General features: G+C 52.5%; 1 protein-coding gene across 1 annotated transcript; it reads right to left on the reverse strand.

Annotated features, from left to right (window-relative positions):
• Positions 1-1,189: 1,189 nt before the first annotated feature.
• Positions 1,190-19,928, reverse strand: Ttc22 (tetratricopeptide repeat domain 22). The gene is made up of 7 exons (XM_057784962.1): positions 19,270-19,928; positions 6,718-6,773; positions 6,467-6,582; positions 5,258-5,376; positions 4,407-4,568; positions 2,539-2,691; positions 1,190-2,175 (listed from the first exon to the last, which is right to left on the reverse strand). The coding sequence occupies exons 1-7, from the start codon at positions 19,828-19,830 to the stop codon at positions 1,639-1,641; spliced, it is 1,704 nt and encodes a 567-aa protein (XP_057640945.1). The 5' UTR covers positions 19,831-19,928; the 3' UTR covers positions 1,190-1,638.
• Between the last annotated feature and the right edge of the window lie 392 nt (positions 19,929-20,320).

Here is a 20,320-nt window from a genome sequence, read left to right on the forward strand (position 1 = left end):
GGGTGGCATCTTTGAGCTTGACCTTGGATCAGTCTCTGGGCTTTAGTTTCCCACTCATGGAATTGGGGAGCCGGCATAAAGCTGAGCAGGAGGTACAATGGCGACAGCGATGGCTGAACTCTAGACCTCAAGAGTCCCTGGGCTACAGTCCTGGTCACAACATTCATGAATGTCATACGGCGGGAGACAGTTCCAATAAACCCTTCATGTTGAGAAAGATGGGGTTCATGAGAGGTGAGAGGAGGCAAGGAACTTCCAGGGTGGGGGGTTGCCTCTGAGCTGAGCACTTGCTAGGTCAGTAATGGCTGGGAAAAACCAGAGAGGCAACAAGATATGGAAGGGCACAGAGGTCCTAGAGTGAGGAGCAGAGATGGGGAGAAAGGAGAACAGGCCCAAAGAGCACCAGGAGAGCCCAACTCTGACCAAAGATGCCACATCTGTAAGCCTCCAGCCGGGAGGTGACAGGGAGTGGGGTGATCTGCTTCCGTGATGATTCTTCATCTGTCTGGGACCTTGTCCGTGTCTGTGTCATCCATGAAGTGAAGAGGTAATGCCACTTGATCTATGTGTAGCACATAGTGGGCAGCCCAGGCAATGGGGTTCTTGACCTATGTGATGTGCAGAGAACCCAGAGGGAAGTTAGAATGGGCGTTTGCTGACTGCCCATACAATGTGTGAATGAAGTTTTCAGAAAAGTCCTCGAGGTTATCATAAAACAATAAACAACAAAAAACTAAACTGGACAGGAGCAGGGATGCAGAGAGGACAGGGAAGGCGAATAAGGGTGTTTCTGATAAGTTCTATTTCAGAGACTTTTGGGATGTCTTCCAGGAAGGCTGACCAAAGCAGAGAGGCTTGCTGGAAGCTGATGGTGAGGTAGGAACTGGTTCTGAAAGCCTGGGCTTAAGTCAGAACCCTGCCGGCTCCCAGACACAGTGCTACCTTGGTCTGTTTTAGCTAACTTTTCTGGCTGAGGACTTGAGACTGCTCAGCTAAACTTTCAGTGTGGCCTTTGGGACTCCAATGGCAGTCACTCAGACATCTGGGATAGAAAATCACATCGGAGACAGCCATCTTTTCTGCCAGGGGACTGATAGGAAGTCACATCGAAGACAGCCATCTTTTCTGCCAGGGGACTGATAGGAAGTCACATCGGAGACAGCCGTCTTTTCTGCCAGGGGACTGATAGGAAGTCACATCGGAGACAGCCATCTTTTCTGCCAGAGTCGAACTATCCTATTTTCCCTGCGTGTTTGTAAAATTCTTTTCTTCAAGGGGCAGTTTTCCAGTGACCTCTCGGTGCATGCTCCCAGACTCCTTTTCCTGCAGAATTTCCTGCAAGCGCCCCTTTCCTGCCCTATGGGTATTTCAAATTTATAAAACGTTTCAAAATACCCATTCACAATTTCTGTGGGGGGAGAAAATCTGCTTTGACTTCCCCCACCCCTCAGATGTAGGAAATGAACCCAGGGCCTCAATGCTTGCTAGGCAAGCCTTCGACTAAACTATAACCCGACGCCGAAAACATCTGGCTCTGCTCACCCTTCCAGATGGCCTGTCTTGAGTGCCATGACTAGACTCAATTATCCACGTGGGGCCTCTTTGGGATCCGACCTCATCAGGGCATCAGTACCTGACTCAGGAGGAGGACGCTCGATTTTTGCATGGTCCTCCAGCGTCCTCACCCTCGTGTTCCATGGTCTCAAAGAGCAACCGCACTAGTGCCGGCCGTCCCTGGGCTACCAGGGCACCAGCCAGACCCAGGACCTCATCTGTGTGGCCGCGCCACACCCGCTGCAGCTCCTGGCGCAGGCGTGCCGGTGGGTACTTGCTCCGGGCGTGGCACAACCAGATGTCCACCTCACAGCCCACCTCGCCGTCGCTCAGCTGTGCCTGGCTCCACTGAGCCAGTAGCGCCTCGAGCAGGCAGCCGAAGCTCTCCGTGTGGCTGGATCCCGTGTCGTCCAGTTCCACTGCACGCTTGAAGCAGGCGGCAGCGTTGGCATCCTCGCCCTGGACTCGCAAGCATTTGCCACGCAGCAGCTGCAGCTCCGGTAGCGTGGCTCCCAGCTCCAACTCGCCAGCCTTTGCCAGGAAGACCAGCGCCTGGTTGAGCGCGGCTTCATCCACAGCCAGCAGCTCCCTCATGGCATCCACGCCCATGTAGTAGTAAACCTGGGTAGGGGTGGCCTCTTAGCCTTCCTCCTTCACACCCTAGCCCCCCCCCCCAATCAGTTCCCACCATTTCTCCAGCCCCCTGGAAAACCCTGTACCAGGGTTCTAGTCCCAGCTCCTCCACATCTAGCCTTAAGCCCAGCCCCCCATACAATTATGATGTGGTCACCTTTGATAGCCCTTCCCTGAGCACATCATGGCCTGTACTGACTGCTGAGGGGTAGAGGGTGGGACGAGGGAGGCTTCTAAACATCTACACACATTATTGCATCCAATCCACGGGACAGTTGGAGGGGGAGAGAGCAGGGCCCACACCACGTATTCCTCTCTGTCCTCAGGGTCCAGGCAGCCCTTGTCTCTTACCTGGCCGATGTCTAGGTAGGTCCTGAGGCCTGGGTGCACCTTGATCACTTCCTCAAGGTCAGCTTTGGCACAGGCCAGGTGGTTCCTGTCTGGCATGCCCCCGAGCCCCACCTTGGCCCGTTCCAGGTCGTGGACATAGGCTCTGATTCGAACCTGCAGTAGAGGGGCAACTCAGGGGAAACCCTCTACACAAGACATCTGCCTCCTTTCTGATCTCACGAAAAAGCCAGGTTGCTTCTGGGTAGCAACCAGGGGCATCCTGTGTGGCTGCAGAAAGCCTGCCACCCCAGACTGGGACCCACGAGCCCTGGGTCTTAGTACTGTGCCAGCTAGGGTAACCACTCCCCATTCTGGGCCTGCCTCCCTGCTTACACAGTGAGGAACAGGATGAAGTAAGAACATTCATCCATCCATCCATCCCTCCATCCATCTATTCTTCCAGCAAACACGTATTGACTGCCCCCACAATCTGCCATATAACCTCGAGGAAGTATTATAACATCTGAGCTCCATTTTCTAAATTGAAAAGTTGGCAATTCCCAAAACTAACTATGTGTCAGGCACTGAGAACACAGTGGAAAACAAAATGACAAAGTGTGAACTTCTGTGTCAGTAGGAGAAACAATCAACAGGACAAAGAGTAAACAGTGTCTTGGTGTTAAAAAGGAAAAGTAGCTGGGTGGTGGTGATGGTGCATGCCTTTGATGTCACCACTTGGAAGACAGAGGCAGGAGGATCTCTGAGTTTGAAGCCAGACTAGTCTCCAGAGTGAGTTCCAGGACAGTCAGAGAAGCCCTCTCTCAAACAAACAAACAAACAAACAAACAAAAGAAGGAAAAGTAAAGCAGGGAAGGACAGAAAATACTGGCAAGTAGTTTGTCATTTTCAATAAGAGGCCATTAGAAAAAAGCTGAAGCTTTGTCAGGCCTGCAGGAAGGGAGGAAGTCAGCTGGATATCTACCAAGTGAGGATTCTAGGTGGAGACCCAGGCCAACAGGATGGAAGAAAGGCATCAGGACAGGAGTTGGACAAAGCTATCACAGCCAGGTCCTGGCTTCTGTCCTTGCCCTGTGCGTTCCCTTCTGTACATGTTCCTGTTCCTTCTTGTTCTGGTCATCTGAGTAGTGAGTGTGACCTTTGGAGCCACAGGGAGCAGATGGAGGAGCTACGGCTGTCATTCTAGCAAAGTGAAGGCAGGACCCTGAGGAAGCTGGCTGCCACTCTGTGCCATGCCCCATCCGTAGACTGGCACATGCCCCGCTTCTCCGGGATTCTCAGGAGATTAAGCAGAGCACAGTTTGGAAGATTTTTGTAGCACCACCTTCTGGCTTTATAGTGAGTATTATTATTATCAGTAGCAACCACAGCAACTACAGGACAGTTTTCTGTTTACTTCCTGCAGCCCTGGGGACCGGATTGGAAGCACAATGAAAAGGTAGTGGAACCAATGAGGGGTGTGTGTGTGTGTGGGGGGGGATGAGTTCAGAGCTGTAGGTGTGGCCTCAAGCAGCTGGGTTCTGAGGGGGTCAGAGGTAAAGCTGGGTCCAGCAAGGAGAACCGAGGGAGGCAACTTTCACCTCAGTGTGTGACTGGGAGCCCTGAGGATATGTGCAGCCCAGTCTCCCGAGAGATGGTGAAGTCTCTAATATAGTGATCAGTCAGTCACGAACGGACTCCTGGGATATGTTTGCTTCCGTGTTTACACACAGCACTAAGCTTAACTCTTGGCTCAAAAGGCAGGCATTTTGGGTGTCTAGACGATTCCTAAGCTCTCTGCCATGAGGATTCCAGGGCACTGGCCCAAGGATCTTTGCCCTTGCCCTTTGGCCTCTTATACCTGACGGCAGAATGAGGCGGAGCTGTCTCACCTTGGCCCTGGTGCTGTATGCCTGCCAGTTGAGCTGTGGGTCTCTAAGCACATCCAGGGCCATGTTGCAGGTTCCTATGGCCATATCCTGCTTTCCTAGGAAGTGGAAGATTTTGGCCAGGCGATTCAGGATGGGAGGATGGTCCTTGGCGATCTCAATGGCCTATGAAGGGAGGAAGCGGGGAATGAAAGCATGAAGCTGAGCCACCACACTCACAGATCCTACCTACCCATGGCCAGCATCCTCATGGCTTAGTCATACAGTAACCATATTGGATCCTACACTTTGGGCAAACCTACCAGCCCCAAATTCCTTGGAGTCTAGCTCACTGGCACATTCTTAAGCTTTTCCTCTCCTGTCGTGTGGCTGATAAAGATGTAGGCCAGAGTCATCCTCAACCTTCTCATACTTATGGGGCTTCTAGCTGGGCCAGCGTCTCCCTGCCAATGTTGGTATTGATTGCTGATTGCTACTGGTGGTTCTAAATGACTTGTCTTAGGGTCACAAGACCTGAGGGCAGACCCAGTAAGGAGATCCCAGTAAATCTGTCCCCTCTATTAAACCCCTGGGAGGGAAAAGAAACACAGCCGTGGGAAGAACTGTTCCAGGGCCCATTTCAAGGCTGGAGGGATGGGTGTGGGTCACTTCAGGTGGGGATGGTGTTGACCTTGGGCAGAGCAGAGCAGGCTTGAAGGAAGGATCGCTTGTTCTTTGGGTGAGGAGAGGGTGGAGGTGGAGGGCTGGAGTAGGGTTCTTTCTGGGTGGGTCACAGAGCGGGGTTGGCCCAAGAAGCAGAGGGCTCTGGGGGAGCCCAAGTTTGGGAAGCGGGTGTACCCAGGACATACACATACCTTGCCAAAGCAGTCCAGGGCCTCCGTCCCTGAGTATCCGCATTCGTGGACACCCATGGGGGTGGTGAAGAAGGTGTCCTTCCTCTCCAGCAGCATGCCAACATAGCACCAGGCCAAAGCTGGGTGAGGGCAAGAGAGGGTGGGGTCTCTAGGGAGCAGTGGAGCTAGGGTGAGTGTAAGCGGGGACGGGGGCCAACTCCTCCTCTGTAGGCACTGGTCCCCATAAAGATGAAGAAAAGGACCACAGTGTGAGCCAGAGACAGAGAAGACGAAAGGCAGAGGAGGTTATAGGACTCCTGAGGGTGTGGCAGGCCATGTCTGGGGCTTACTCTGTGTCTAAACATGTCACACAGGAGATGCCGTTTCAGGGACATAGCTCTTCTGGCTTCCTGGGGGGTGTAGTCCCTGTGATTGCTGCTTGGCCTTTAGAATGAGTGACTCACCTGTCTCCTACACAGCCTTCTTCCCTAACCATAGACAGGGGTGGAAGGTGATGGAGACACATGCTGTATATTCTAAGATATGGGTCTGTGTCATTGTAGGCTTAGTGGGCTTGTGTCTGGTGGTGGTCTTACCATCGAACACACTGTTTCAGCACTCTGGGCTACTTCAGGCTTTTGAGTACAGAAACAAAAGACCCCAAATAAAAGCAAAATTCCTATGCTTTTACAGCCTGGCCACAACCTTTGGAACCTGACCCCACGGCTCCTTGGACAAATGACCAATCTCCAGGAAAACAACTTACTGCCGAAGTTCCTACTGAACAAGATGGCACGGGGTGGAGCCTCTCCACCCAGATAGGGTTCTCCACACAAATGGTGTAAGAAACAATGCCAAATAACCCCCCTCAATGGCTGTAAAATAAACTCCCTCTCAGTGGCTACTCTCTCTTCCCTGAAGAAGCAGTGATTTCCCTGCTACTTCCTTGAAGCATACCTCAGTAAACTCTTTTTGCCTGTTTCCACATGGGTAAATTGTTTTACCACTGATCCAAGCCCTTTGTATGTTTCATGTGCCACCCAGTGCTGGGACCACAGGTTTTGGCACCTGAGTCTGCTATGCTAAGGAGCCTGGGCTTCCTTGTGTAAACACAGGTTTGTGAGGTGAGCCAGGGTGAGGCAAAAAGAGACAGGGATGGAGTCAGACAGAACTACTGACAGGGGCAGGACAGCAGGACAGAGGCTCTTCAACCCCACCCGGAGTTCCCACCTCGGTGTCGGGAGTCTGAGGACTTGAGGACTTGCCGGAGCAAGGCCAGGGTGCGGTTGAAGGCTGGCAGCCTTTTCTGCTCCTCACTGCCCATCTCTAGCAAGATGCCGTCCAGCCTGTGGACAGGAAAGGGCTGTGGTCGACCCCAGAGAGCTGCCATGGCACCCACCCTCCTCTACTCCATCTTCAGCCTGGTTTCCAGGCCACACCTCTTCCACCATCCCCAACCCACCTCCAGTCCCGGGCCTGACCTGATGAAGAGCGTTGCCATGGTGAAGTACCAGCTCCTTTTCTCTTCTATTGGGATCTAGGAAGCAGAGAGTGACATGCTGTATATGGTGGTTATGGAGACACTCAGGCTGGTGCTCACAGGTACCCGTGCTAGAGCCTGAACTTAAAGAGGCAACAGGTACAGTGGGGAGGCCTTCGGCCATCAACAGCCTTGATGTCGGTGTCTGTTTGGGCAGCCGTAGGCAAACTGCTTTCCTTCTCTGATCAAAGAGCTTTTGAGATGAGCCACCTGAGTCCCCAGTGAAGCAGCCCTCACGGGGAGCAGGTGTGGAGCCTGTTCTCCCCTTCCCCAGCTAACCCTACCCAGTCTCTGGGTCCCCCAGCCCCAGCTCTGCTCAGCTGTGTTCTCCTTTCTTCTTTCCCCTCCTGCTTCCCTCTGGCACCTTCCCCACTTCCACCTCTCTGGGGATGTTAAGTGAGTCCACCGAGCTCAGCTCACCCGGCCTCCCTGAATATTTTCCATTATTATTCTCGCCAACCCTGCTGTGCATTTAGACTGACTCGGGCACCCGATAAAATATTTATGCTGTTATTTACGGGAGTAGCTCCTCCTGCCTTGGGAAGGAATTTTAATGAAAACCAATAAAGTCCCCAGTGCATGTCGGCGGCTCTGACTCTGCCTCTGCCTCTGGCCCCTCCCCCACAGTCATCTCCCTGCCCACCTCTCCTGCCTTCTCAGCTCGGGCTCTCACTCACCTCATTCCCTACACTCCTCCCCCTCCAGCCACGTTCAGATCAGCCAGCCTTCCTGAGCACCTCAGAAGTGCTTCGGGGATGTGGCCTCCAGTGACGGTTGAACCCTGACATTCCGAGGCTTATAAACTGGCTAGGGAAACAGACCTGGGTATGGAGAGGCCTGGTGTGTGTGCCAAGGTTCTCATGCCCGTTGCCTGAGCTCACAGCAAACCTAGGAACTGGATATTAGCTCCTCTACAGGTACATACACTGAGGTACAGAGAGGGAAGTGACTTGCCCAGGATAGCCCGGCTGGAGAAGGCAGCTCTGGGGAACTGGTGTTGGTTTAGCTACATAGCCCATGTTCCTGATTCCTGTCACCATTATCAAACCCTGGAGGAGGGGCAAAGTCTGACCAAAGCCCTGAGAGTGGTGGCAGACCATCTACAGCAGGATGACGCCACTCCCAGCCAGAGGAGGTATTTTCTTTCTTTTTCTTTCTTTTCTTTCTTGTTTTTTGGAGACAGGGTTTCTCTGTGTAGCCCTGGCTATCCTGGAACTCTCTCTGTAGACCAGGGTAGCCTCAAACTCAGAGCTCAGAGATCCAAATGCTGGGATTAAAGTTATGCATCACTACCGCCCAGTTAGAGGATGTATTTCCAAGCTGAGTCTTGACTAGGTTGTGGCACTTCAGAGGGAGAGACAGGGACCAGGGTACCTGGTCCGTGTGTATGTTGAGGTGGGGTGGCTTGAGCAGCTTCTCAGGGATGTGAGGGAATGAGTAACCCGGAGGGCAAAGAACACTGTGTGTGTGTGTGAGATGGAGGGAGTCACAGCCAGTGAATGGGATCTTGGGTAAAGTGTGTGTGTGTGCGTGTGTGCGTGCGTGCGTGTGTGTTTGTGTGTATACATATGTATGTATGTAACCCGGAAGGCAAAGAACATTGTTTGTGAAGTGAGGAGGAGGGAGCTGGAGCCGGTGAATGGTGAATGGTCCAAGGCTGGGCAGTGAAGACAGGAGAGGGAAGGTGGTCCCATCTTGAAGGCTTTGGCCTGGCAGCAAAGCCAGGTGTAAAGATACAATTAGAATGGAAGGGATGAAGGGACTGTGAGGGTCCTGAGGAGATGTCCTCCCCAGACCAGGGTCCCCCAAGGCTTTCTGAAGAAGTGGCACTAGAACAGGGTCCTCCAGAAGAGAGGGCACCGCCAGAGGGATATAGCAAGAAATACTATTCCCGGAGGCCTGGCCATCATGGGCAGAGGTTCGGAGATGGTAGGAGAGCGGAAATGGGGTCTGCAGGTGACCAGGGCTGGAATCCCTAACCCAAAGTGTTGAGGAGCCAGGGGGAACATTGTGAAGGGTCAAAGTTCCAGGCTTAGAATTTGGAGCCCATCTGTAAGGTGGTGGGGAGTCAGAGCAGGGGCTAGAGCTGGGGGTGTCAAGCGCCCATGTGTGCTTTGCTACTCACGACACTTCAGTGGGTTAAACCGTTTCTAGGAGGGCCTACGTACACCAGGGCTTTGACTGTGAAAAGCACTGTGGGGGATAGAGGCACAGGCCCCAAGTGTTTTGGGGCATCCTTGAGAAATGGGGACATTTCCAAAGCACAAAGTGGGGATAGAATGGTAGATTACCTGTCTGTTGCCCTTACACTGGTGCTTGGAAGGGAGGGAGGGCTCAGATTTATGGGGTACCTTTTATGGGCTACCCTGGTCAAACACTTGCGCATGAGTAACTCGTGGTGCCTCGGGCTGCTTGGCTGCTTGTTGGCGTAACCTCAGACCTCTGGTCTGGTCACAGCCTTGCTTTGTGATTGTCTAATGCGAGAGTCACGGAGGGAAGAGGCCCCATGCTTTCTTTGCTTTCTTCCGTGTTTCTGATAAGGGATGGGAGGGGCCAATACAAGAGCTGGCAGAGTGGCTTCTGGATTGGAATGAGCAGAGCAGAGGCTGGGAGGCTCAGGGGCCTGAGTGGTCCAACTGGGTGGCCCTCGGGATGAGAGCCTAGGGGCGGCATCCTTATCTGCAAAGGAGGGTAGTGCTATGTGCCTCAGGGGCACACCCAGGGGCAAACAGGAGTCCGTCTCTCCTGGTGTGGGCTGGGGCTGCTTTGTCTACTGTAGACTGTAATCTGCTTCAGTGCCCCAAATGGCCCTAGGGCTTTAAGGCCCGGAACCTGAAGACACCCTCTGCACCATATTCCTGTCTCTAGGGCTGCAGACATCTGACTTGTTTCCATAGCACCCCGGTATTAGATGTACCATCCATTTTGTTTTGTTTTTTGTTTGAGACAGCATCTCATTATGTAGCCTAGGCTGTCCTGGACTTGCTGTGTAGCCCAGGATAGCTCCAAATGTGTGATTCCATGTGCTTACATTATGGGTATGTACATTACACCCCCCTGACCCACTGCCTTCCGTCGGCACCCAGGTCCAAAGACATTGCCTTATTGGCCCAAACCACATGGCCAGTGAATGGCAGAGCTGGGAGTTAAGCTCATCCCTCCACGGTCCTAACCTCCAGCCTTTCCCACAATGCCATTACCAATCTCCTTGTTATGTATCCGAGGACCCTGAGACCTGAGAGGTGGGGTGATTTACCCAAAGCTCCACACGCATTAACATCAAGGTCTATGAGCAGACACTTCCCCCGCCACTCTGCTCACTGTCAACACCCTCGAATTCAGAACCTGCTATTAGGAATTTCACAATGGAAGCCATGTGACACTCCCCCTGAATTGCAGGAGCAGCTCCTAGGCCTTTGCTCTTCTCTCTCCCTGACCCTCCAAATTTGGAGACTAAACTGATTTTCAGAACTGCAGCTATCTGAGTGAGACAACACTTGTGAGTGTTGCCAAAGGCAGGCTTCTGGGTTATGGGCGGGGTCAGCAGACATGGAGTAGGGGGGTCAGCGCACATGGAGTAGGGGGGTCAGCGCACATGGAGTAGGGGCCTCGGAGTGCTGCTGGGTTGCTGTTAGCCAGAAGCTCCTGGATGCCTGTCTCTTTAAAAGTCCTGGCTGTTTTTGGAGCAGCAGCTGAAGCTGTTACCAGGGGCAACCTGGCAAGCCACAGTGCATTAAATTAAACAGGCCTGTGGCTGCTGTGTGCTCCTGCCGAGGAGCCTCAGTGGCGTGGCAGGCAAGGGTACAGCTCCAGGGTTCCCAGCTTCCAGAGGCTGAGGGTTTAGGCAGCCTGGGGTGAGGTAAAGACTGAGAGCCCTATGGAAGGAGTTTCTGGGACCTCCTGGTCTGGGCTCTGCCTAGGATACCCCACGAGAGCAGCCAGTCAGCATCAGAGCTGAGGTGTCAGGCTGGCCCTCACCCTGGGGCAGATTCTCAAGAAGGAGCTGCATGAGGCCCAGCTTGAGTCTGCAGTCACCCTGGGACTAGCTGCAGGTGAGCACGGGGGACAGACCCTGAGGAGTTTCCTAAGTAAGCATCAGCCTGCTCCTCTTCTCATTTTCTGCCTCCCCAATGAGATGGGGACAGCAGGCCGAAAGCCACCTCTGTCTTCAAGTTCACATTCTTTCTAACCGCAAAGAGCCAGGGTTTAAACTGTGGTTACCACTTGCAAAGCACGGTCTCACAGCTTATTTAGGGCTTCTGAATGTCCCGCGTGGAAGGGAAAGTGAGAATCATTACCATCTTAGTACAGACGGGAAAACTGAGGCAAGATGCTGTCTGTCCTCGAAGTCACATGACCGACGTGAAAGCCTGGACAGACTTACGGACACTCCTCGCATTCTACTCACCCCACATACCCCTACACCCCTGTTTAATGAGGGAGCGTCTTACTGCATGTCCTGGGCTAGCCTAGAGCTTGGCATCACCTTGCCTCCATCTCCTGTTAGGAATCCAGGGGTGCACCACCACATCCAGGCTTAGCTGTTTGTTATGTCACACGATTTGATAGTCAACAAATTCTGCTGTGCAGAGCAGACCATGTGCTGGCTCATTTGACTCCTCAAGAGTTCCTTGTTAGGGAGGTTGTAGGAGCGACAGCTATGATAGAGCTGTGAGATCTCCGTGAGTTCGAGGCCAACCTGGTTAGGGTTTTTTTTTTTTTTTTTTTTTGAGACGAGAGTTTCATACTATAGCCTAGGTTGGCTTCAGACTTGTGACAATCCTCCTGTCTCAGTCTAGGTGTGCTAGGATTACTGTGTGAGCTACCAGGCCTGACTTAGAAATGCAAATTCTTGATTCACCCCTCTGTGGCTCTAGAGGTGTGGCCCAGGAGGCTCTGTGTCCTCTCTGAGGGTCTGAGTTTGAAAGCCGCTGGCTGGACTCCCTACAGAGGGTGGAGTGAAATGGGCTGAGAGATGTGTCCCTTTCCAATGGGCCAAAGGATCAGAACTCTCCTCCTCAGGGATGCCTGACGAGCTTGCTTCTGTGGCTTGTGGCATAAGAGACGAAGGCAGGAGGCCTGGCAGAAGGAGTGGGATGAGATGTAGTGTCACAGGGCAGGCTTGTGTGGACTCAAGCATGTCCCTGAGTGGTGCCTCAGAGACAGGGACGTTGGAAGTGACTTTAAAGGATTTCAATTCTCCTCTCACTAAACCCTCGGTTCACAGAACTACAGACTCCCGAATAGACTGGGTTATCAACTAGGCTCTCAGCGAGTATTTACCTGGCAGGGTGAACTTTGCCTTGGCAGCTGCTCTTTACGTTTCAGGGAGGCCCCCGGATGACTAATACCCTTCTGGGAGGGGACTAATGGAAAGGAAGAAGGCTTTTCTCTGCCACACTGCCGGGTAGAAGACCAGGATTCCGATCTGATCTGCCTCCCTCCAAAAACCAGTCTTTCAGCAGCATCCTGAATCCCTGGCCTTGTGAAGGCGGACACTGCAGAAACAATCGCTGGTATCAGACCTGCCCGAGAATGAGTCTGTCTAGCACAAGCGGAAGGTCTTCAGTGGTGACAGACAGCGGCAGAGCACACTGCACAGGACAGAGAGAGGTTCCTCCCCACCCTGCTGTGGGGACTAGTGTTCCCCTTGACTTGCCTCATTGAATCTGCGGAATCACAAAAGTCTGAGGTCCCTTCCTCTAATGAGGGATCCTGATCACTGAGCTCGCCTCTGTGTCTCTGAACATCCTGCCCATCTAAGAAGCTTGTGGTGGGGTAGTGAATGGGTGGGTGGAGGGCGTTGGGAAATGAGTACCATGACTCGGTGTCTGTCAGCATCTTGGATCCCCTGAAGCATTTCACCTGGACTTCATGCTCTGAGCAGAGCAACGGCAGCTCCCTGCTGTCTCTTAGTTTGTCATACCCGCAGGCCCTGTGGGTCATCTTTGCTTCGTGCGGTCCCTACACTGACTGCACCTTGAGGAGCCACGTCTCTATTTGCTGTAGATCTAATTCAGACTCAGGGTCTGTAGTGACTGTGGGTCTGAGGGAGTCTTTTGCCCTCAGGTAAGAGAAGAGAGCCTCACTCTCCTCAGATCCCCACTGTGCAGAGCCCTGTGGACATGGTTTCTTCTGTCAGGCATAATTGAATGAGATGATACAAAAAATGCCTGCCCACTGAGGTCTCACAGACTACAGCCCTCAAGGTTACCAGTTAGTGGGGAGAGAAGGCAGCGGCATTCCCAGAAGCAATGAGCAGCAAATGTGCGTGGCTCCAAGGACACCACAAGACTGAGACAGGAATGCTGTGCACCCGACTTTGGTCCCTGCCCGGCACTCATGGCTGTGTATACCCTTGGGCAAGCCTGCACCTCTCTGAGCCTCTGTTTGCTCATCTGTAGAACAGCATGGCATCGCCAGCATTTCTATGAGATCACGTGAGATGATGTAGAAAAACACAGGCATGCTTAGTGCCCAGCTCACTAGCCCATGGCCTGGCATCCTCCTTCTGTCAGCTTCGTCTGGCTTCACCCATCCTGAACCGAATCAGAGCTCCCAGAACCGTGGAGGTGTGTGTACCCAATGTGCACACAGGGACCCTGGGTTTGCTGACTAGGGTGCTCTTTCAACCCTGTTAGGCATAGAAATGGAATGCCCACTCTTTGTGAAGTTGGCCTGAGGCATCACTTCCCTGCTCTCCAGCATCCCTGATGATGAAATCCAAATGATATAAGTGCACGGGGTCCTCCTGGAAGGTTGCTTCCCCTCTGGAGCCTGCTGTGCTCTGCAGGTGAGGGGAAACACGATGCCTAACTGGTGGTGGCTCTGTGATGTCTGAGTTAGACTAAAAAACGCTAATGAAAGTGCAATTCTGAGCTCAGCCCACAGGCTCCTGTTGTGGATGGGTCGCACCCAGGCAGCTGTGAGGGGTGGGGAGGGGCAGGAGCATGCACATGTGTGAGCACTTACTCATGTGGGTATGAAGAGTGTTCATGTGTGTTCAGACGTGGATCTGCAAGTATATTAGCAGGCATGTGTTGGACAGGACCACCCTCCAAGCAAAACTGCCACCATCTTTGGGAGTTCTGCTGACCTGCTCACAAAAGCTCAGCACAGCTGGGCCTGTTGACCTGCCCTCTTAGAAGGAGGAGGAGGAGAGAGAGAGAGAGAGAGAGAGAGAGAGAGAGAGAGAGAGAGAGAGAGAGAGAGAGAGAGAGAGAGAGAGAGCGTGCTATGGGACCCTCAAGCTGAGTATCCAGCTACTCCATTCAACCACTTGGAAGCAATTCTGCCCTAATTGCATATGGCCTTGGATTCCTGGGGTGGGAGGCTGAGGATTTAGGTAGAGGATTATGGAGGAGGCTCTCTCCATAGAGTCATGGGGGGGTCATCATCCCACACACTGAGTTCAGACTTTCCAGTGTGACTGCTTTAAGGTTACCTCTGTCCCTTTCTGTAACCCCTCACCTGTTGCTTGGTAAGTAAACACATTGACTCCCAGAGTGAATTCTGGTGGAACTTTACCTTTCTTTGTCATTGAAACCTTAGAAAAAGAGGTAGACATTGTATATGTCTCTTCCAGAGAAGGAATTTTATCAACAGCGTGTATGTGAACATGTATAAGTATACATATGTGTGCCCATGTGTAAGTATACATGTGTGGGTGTGTGTACATGTTAGCTCATGTGTCGGTGCATGTACAATGTATGCATGTAGGGGAAGCCCAGCCAATCACCTTGCTTGAAGGGCGGATCCCCTGAGGTTATTTTTTACTTATAAAGATTGCGGGTGTGCTTCTGGCGTCCCCTTCTGTTTTCCTGTTCTCCGCGGGAACCTTGGTTTTGTAAGTCTTCCCCTTATTAAAGCTGAATATTTTATAATAAATTCTGTCTACAGTTCTTTTACGCCGTAACATATGCACGTGCATGAGTTATGTGTGAATGTTTACATACATGTTTATGCATGTGTTAAGCCAATATTTTGAGAAAAGAAAATCAAATAACTGAGTGGCCTGGGACAGGGCTTTTTTTTTTTTTTTTGGAGAAATAGAAAAGTTCTAAGTGTTTAAAGTTTATTTTTTAAAAACATGGATTATTTTTAAGATTTAAAATTGAATTATTCAACTCAATTAAATTTTTATCCAGGCAGTGGTTGTGCAAGCCCTTAATTCCAGCACTTAGGAAACAGAAGCAGGTAGATCTCTGAGTCCCAAGGCCAGCCTGGTTATAGAGTGAGTTCCAGGACAGCTGGGGCTACACAGAGAAACCCTGTCTTAAAAATATAAATAAATAAAATTAACAACAGCTACAAAGATCCCATCTCCAGGTGTTCATTCCATCTCTGCTAACCCCTGGCAGGGGCAGGTAACAAAAAGAACATAAGACAGGGTTCACCCCTCATGGGACAAAGCAGAATTCCCTCCAAGAAGAACCACAGACACTGCCTGGTACAGAGCCACACACAGTGTCTGGAGGGGCCAGATGCTGGGGGAAGAACTGCACAGGATCCCAATTTACATCCTACCTGGTGCTTTCATGTCCTGGTCATCTTCCCAGCCACCTTGGGATGGTCATGTTAGGATCTCATGAGGCATCCTGCAGCCACCTGGGGCTGGAGCAGACTCTCCACCTGATCTGTCTAAAGACAGATGAGATCCGTGCCAGGAATCTCTATCCCTGCAAATCAATCACTCTGTCTTCTTTCTCTGCTTCCCCCCACTCCTGTGCATGTGTGCGTGCGTGCATGTGTGTGTGTGTGTGTGTAAAGGTGGTCTTCAGAGTATGGAAAGAATGACAGCAGCAAGACATCTCTTTAGAATTTTGTCCAGACAAAGAGCAAGGCTTAGAGGTGGAGTTCAGCAATAGACCGCTTGTCTAGTGTAGCAAGGCCTGGATTCCACTCCCAGTATCACAACCCTAAACCTCCCAACAGGGAATGAACAGAGAGGCCAGCCATTCCAAAGACTCACTCCTCCCCCCTCCCCACATTTACAAATTGAACAATGAGCTAGCTTCACACTGTTCCCTCTGTAGTAGTGGTGAGACTACAGCCACTACATTCCAGCAGGTATTTGTCCTCTGGCCTCAAGGAGCTCCTGGTTCATCCTGCCTGTGTCTTGCAATTCCTCCCAACAGGTGGAAAGCCTCCTGCAATGCACAAGATTTGGTAGCCCCTGCCCACCTCCACTGCTCCCACAAGCACTCCTGAAGCTGGGGAGTCCCTCCTCCTGCTTCCTACCCTGAGTGCCTCTACCTCCTGCCTTCAATTATGATCTCACCAACAAACAGACTGGCCTGCCTGAGCGCTCTCAGCATTCCACATCCCAGATTCCTGAGAAGGCCTGTGAGGGGTCTCCCGGAGAAAAGCAAAGGTCCTGAGGCAAGTTAGGATGGGAGTATTCAGCTCCTCTTACTAGCTCACTCCCATCAGGCAAACTGCTTGCCTGGTATAAGATGAAGGTGGAAGGTGTCCAGAGGGGGCAGCTATGTGAGGAGGCCCCCAGAAGCAGGTAACAACATGGGCTAGGCTCTGATGGGTGCCTTTGCTTTCTAGGCAGAGGGCAGTCCTCCTTAGCGAGGGAGAAGTCTACACAGATGTCTGGGGAATCGTCTATTAGGATTGCTGTGAGAAGGGGCACATAGTCAGAGAAGGTGTGGCTAATGAAGAAGGTGGCACCCGATTTCAAAGTTCATATCAGTAGCTCTTGAGTGGTTATGCTATCTCCATAAAGTTTCAGGCTGCCGCCTCCTGGCCCTCATCTCCCGCCCCAGGTAACTGTCTCTGAAGTCCTCATGCTCCGTATGCTCCTGCTATATCAGGCCTTTACACCATCATGCTGGGCATGCCCTCCTCTTATTCCTGCTAACAGATTTCTACCTCTTCCAGAAGCTTCCATCAGTCACCTCTGCTGAAAGGCATCCCTTCTCTGGAACTTGCACATTGCTTCTCTACTCCACAGGACCTGGATTTTCCAGGTCACCGCTGACGCCAGCATTGGGTCCCCATGTGCCGCTGAAGTCTGTGTCCATCGTCAGGCCCTGGGGAACTGGTTTTATTTCAGAAAGCATGCTCTCGGGGGCTGGAGAGATGGCTCAGTGGTTAAGAGCATTGCCTGCTCTTCCAAAGATCCTGAGTTCAATTCCCAGCAACCACATGATGGCTCACAACCATCTGTAATGGGGTCTTCTGGCCTGAAGGCATACACACAGACAGAATATTGTATACATAATAAATAAATAAATATTTAAAAAAAAAAGAAAGCATGCTCTCTGGTGCTATTTAGAGAATGTCATGTGTCATGGGCGTGTGACCTCGGGCAGCTGTAGGGGCATCTCTAACTTGTCCTTTGGGCTTCTGCTCCCAGAGGAAGGGTTTGGGTAAGGTGATTAATGGAGGAACTAATGTTTGCTTTCTCTGTTGTTGAGGAGCTTCTTTTTTTTTTTTTTTGGTTTTTCGAGACAGGGTTTCTCTGTGGTTTTGGAGCCTGTCCTGGAACTAGCTCTTGTAGACCAGGCTGGTCTCGAACTCACAGAGATCCGCCTGCCTCTGCCTCCCAAGTGCTGGGATTAAAGGCGTGCGCCACCACCGCCCGGCGTTGAGGAGCTTCTTAATGCTGGGACTTCTTAAATACAAGTCTGGCACACAGGCGGTATGGATAAATGTAGAGAAATCCAGCAACCACCTGCTAGGCATGTACAGGCCTCTCTACTACTTGACAGGATAATCACGGTGCATCTCAGGGAGGGATACAGAGCTCAGTACTGGCCTCTGTGAAGTCTGCACAGAGGCTAGGGACGAGCAGCTTTTCTAAGCCACACAGCAAAACAGGAACAGAGCTGAGTTCTCCAGATCCAGCCCCTAATGCTGATGGCTGAAATCACTGCTGTCCTGTTTACTGAGCACATACTCGGTACCAGGTACTTCATGAGTACAGGCTCATCTATTCTTTGGCAGATGGGGCAGGGAGCAAACCCTGCCTCTCCCTGGACCCCAACTCTCTGCACAGACCTCGGGCAGCTCCCCAAAGCAACAAATTCTCAGCATTCCATCCTCTGGCAGGGCCCACTGTGTCGCCATTATACTAGTGAGAAAACCTATGACACACATGCCATTATTTCTTCATTTCACCAAGAGGGAAAGGGCACTTGGAGAGCCAGGTATCTGTTGACTGGAGCTAGAGAGCTCTGGGAGCTGGGGCTTGGACCTGGACCCTTGCAGCCTAAGTCCCCTCTCGACCTCTGTCCTGCACTGTTGTCCTTAGGTCAAGTCCACACCCTCCAACATGGCCTCCCTGAAGTCACCATTCCAATATTTGTCCTTAAAGAAGTTGTACGCTTTGATGGAAGAGACACCCAGGGTGATTGGAGGTTTGGGGGATGGAGACGTGCTAGGGCATTGCTCTCAGGAGGATAACATGCCCACATCACTCTTCCATCAGCCTCAGTGACAGGCAGCCTCTGGGATGCCCCAGTGAGCCCCACCTGCTGGTATTTCTGAACTGTGTAACCCCCTCCCCTGCAGTGTAGGCTGGACCCATTGGCTTGTTTCTAAGAAACAGAAGACAGTAAAACATCAACCAGCCAGGAACCATACCCTATTAATTATGAACTGGTGTGGCTATCGATGGCCCCCAGTCAGGCAGACCTGCCGAGGACTCCGATAGCTCCAAGCACTGAGTAGAGCCATACCTTGATTCCAGACCTACGGGGCTGCTCAATTCTAAGTGCTTATTGTATAGGCTGCTGAACATAGGGCCCTTATATGTAAGATAATGATAAGTATACTAGGGTCTGTTAGTGCCAGGACCTGAGTGTTACTGACTACCAGACTGGTTTACAGTGATAAATCAGATGAACACTGTGCCTCCCTCTGTTGAGACTGAGCTGGAGGGACCAGCCTGGAATCAGGGGGAATTTGTGGCAAATCTGAAGGGAGTGAGCCGTGAGCAGCCGGCCCATAGGGAATGGAGCAGATGTAGGATTTAGTGAAAGCCTGGATGAAGGGCTGAGGGCCTCAAAAGCCACTCAAACCCAGGACTCATTCTGCCGGCTGGTGGGGAGGGGCCTGAGCTGAAGACGTGGCCAGTGAGCTGCAGCAACTGTATGGATAGCAGAGTGAAGCAAGCGGGGAAGAGTTCCCGAGGCTGGGCCAGCAGAGAAAGGCTGGGGAGGAGACGGAAGTCAGCCCACTGAGGCAGCGGAGCTGACAAAATTCGGGGTCTAAATAGATAGGTAGGTGGAGTAGGGGAGAGGAAAGGAAGAAAATCTGGCAAGTTTTGGGGCCTGATTGTGCCTCTTATTAGGTGAATGTGCATAGGTCCTTGCTGGCAGAGGAGGGAAAAGGGATGAGCTGGCCTAGTTATATTTGCCTTGGTGCCGAAACAGAAAGCTAGGTAGGCAGTGCCAGGAACCTGAAGCTATTAGGCAGCCTGGGTCAGGAATGGTGGGGGGCATCCCTACAAAGGAAATGGAAGAGTCCTGCCAGCACTCACCTGCTGCCCATAGCTCAGCGCCTTGTCGTAGAGTGCGATGCCCGCCTCCAGCACCTGGGCACGCTCCTCTGGACTGGCACAGCCCACGTCGAAGCCGTGTGCATATCCCTGCTCTGCCAGGCAGCGGGCAGCGCGGAGCCGTGGGTCTCCTGAATCCTCGGGGTCCCCTGCCAGGCCCATGAGGCCGGCCAGTTGCGCGGCGCTCGCCTCCTCCTCTTCCTCCTGGCCCAGCTGCCCATAGACGTGTGCCAGATTGGCCCAGGCATTGAGGTTCCCAGGGTCTTCGCGGGCCACCTCCAGGAAACGCTCGCGGGCCTCGTCCAGCTCATCCAGATAAAAGGAAAAGGTTCCCAGGAGGTGACGCACGGCAGGCAGCTGCGGGGTAGCCACCAGCTCCAGCTCCTGCCGCAGACCCTCCCGTTGGAGCTTCAGATCCCGGGCGCGTAGCTGAGCCGGTGAGCGCGGCTCGAAGTTGAGCTGCATCTCCAAATGGAAGTGGCCGGGCAGGTAGTCCAGTTCGTCGATGAGGGTGTCCAGGTCCTCGGCCCCGGGCTCCGTCATGGCTGCCCCTGGGCTGCTCTGGCCCCTCCTAGCTCCCAAGGCTGCGGGGGACAGTGGATGGGGCGGCCCTGAGGGAGCCCCGCACGACCGCAGGACAGTCCTGGGCACCTCTAGCGAGTGGGTGGCTCCTAGAGTCGGCCGAGGACTCGCCCTGTAGGTGTTTCCGCTTTCGCTGCTAGACTTCAGCATTGCACAAGCAGGTGTGTCTGAAAAACAGGTGTGGTCCAAATGTAAGGCTCACCAACTCGTTGAGTGGCAAAGGCAGATTTTGACTACTCAGCAGACGAAGAAATAGGTTCAGAAGAGAAAGGTGCTGGCCAAGGTCACAGAACCAGGGCATGCCTAAGGAGGCCTGGTACCTCAGGTTGCCCAGGCCGGCCAAATCCTTCCTCAATTGACACTGTTCCGCCCTTCACACAGAGCTGTCAGGACAGGCCCTTCCAGCCATGCAAGCGTCCCTCATTCTAGCGCTTGTAGTGTGTCCTTCCAC

The sequence above is a fragment of the Chionomys nivalis genome, chromosome 11 (assembly GCF_950005125.1).
Source record: "Chionomys nivalis chromosome 11, mChiNiv1.1, whole genome shotgun sequence".
Classification (NCBI taxonomy): domain Eukaryota; kingdom Metazoa; phylum Chordata; class Mammalia; order Rodentia; family Cricetidae; genus Chionomys; species Chionomys nivalis.

Excerpts from the sequence above, each read along its gene's own strand:
- Ttc22 (XM_057784962.1), bottom strand. The coding sequence starts at position 19,830 with ATGACGGAGCCCGGGGCCGAGGACCTGGACACCCTCATCGACGAACTG. Across the intron at positions 5,377-6,466 it reads CTCAGACTCCCGACACCGAG|CTTTGGCCTGGTGCTATGTT; the intron begins GTGGGAACTCCG and ends GCCCTCACCCAG. Across the intron at positions 2,692-4,406 it reads CATACAGCACCAGGGCCAAG|GTTCGAATCAGAGCCTATGT; the intron begins GTGAGACAGCTC and ends CCTCTACTGCAG.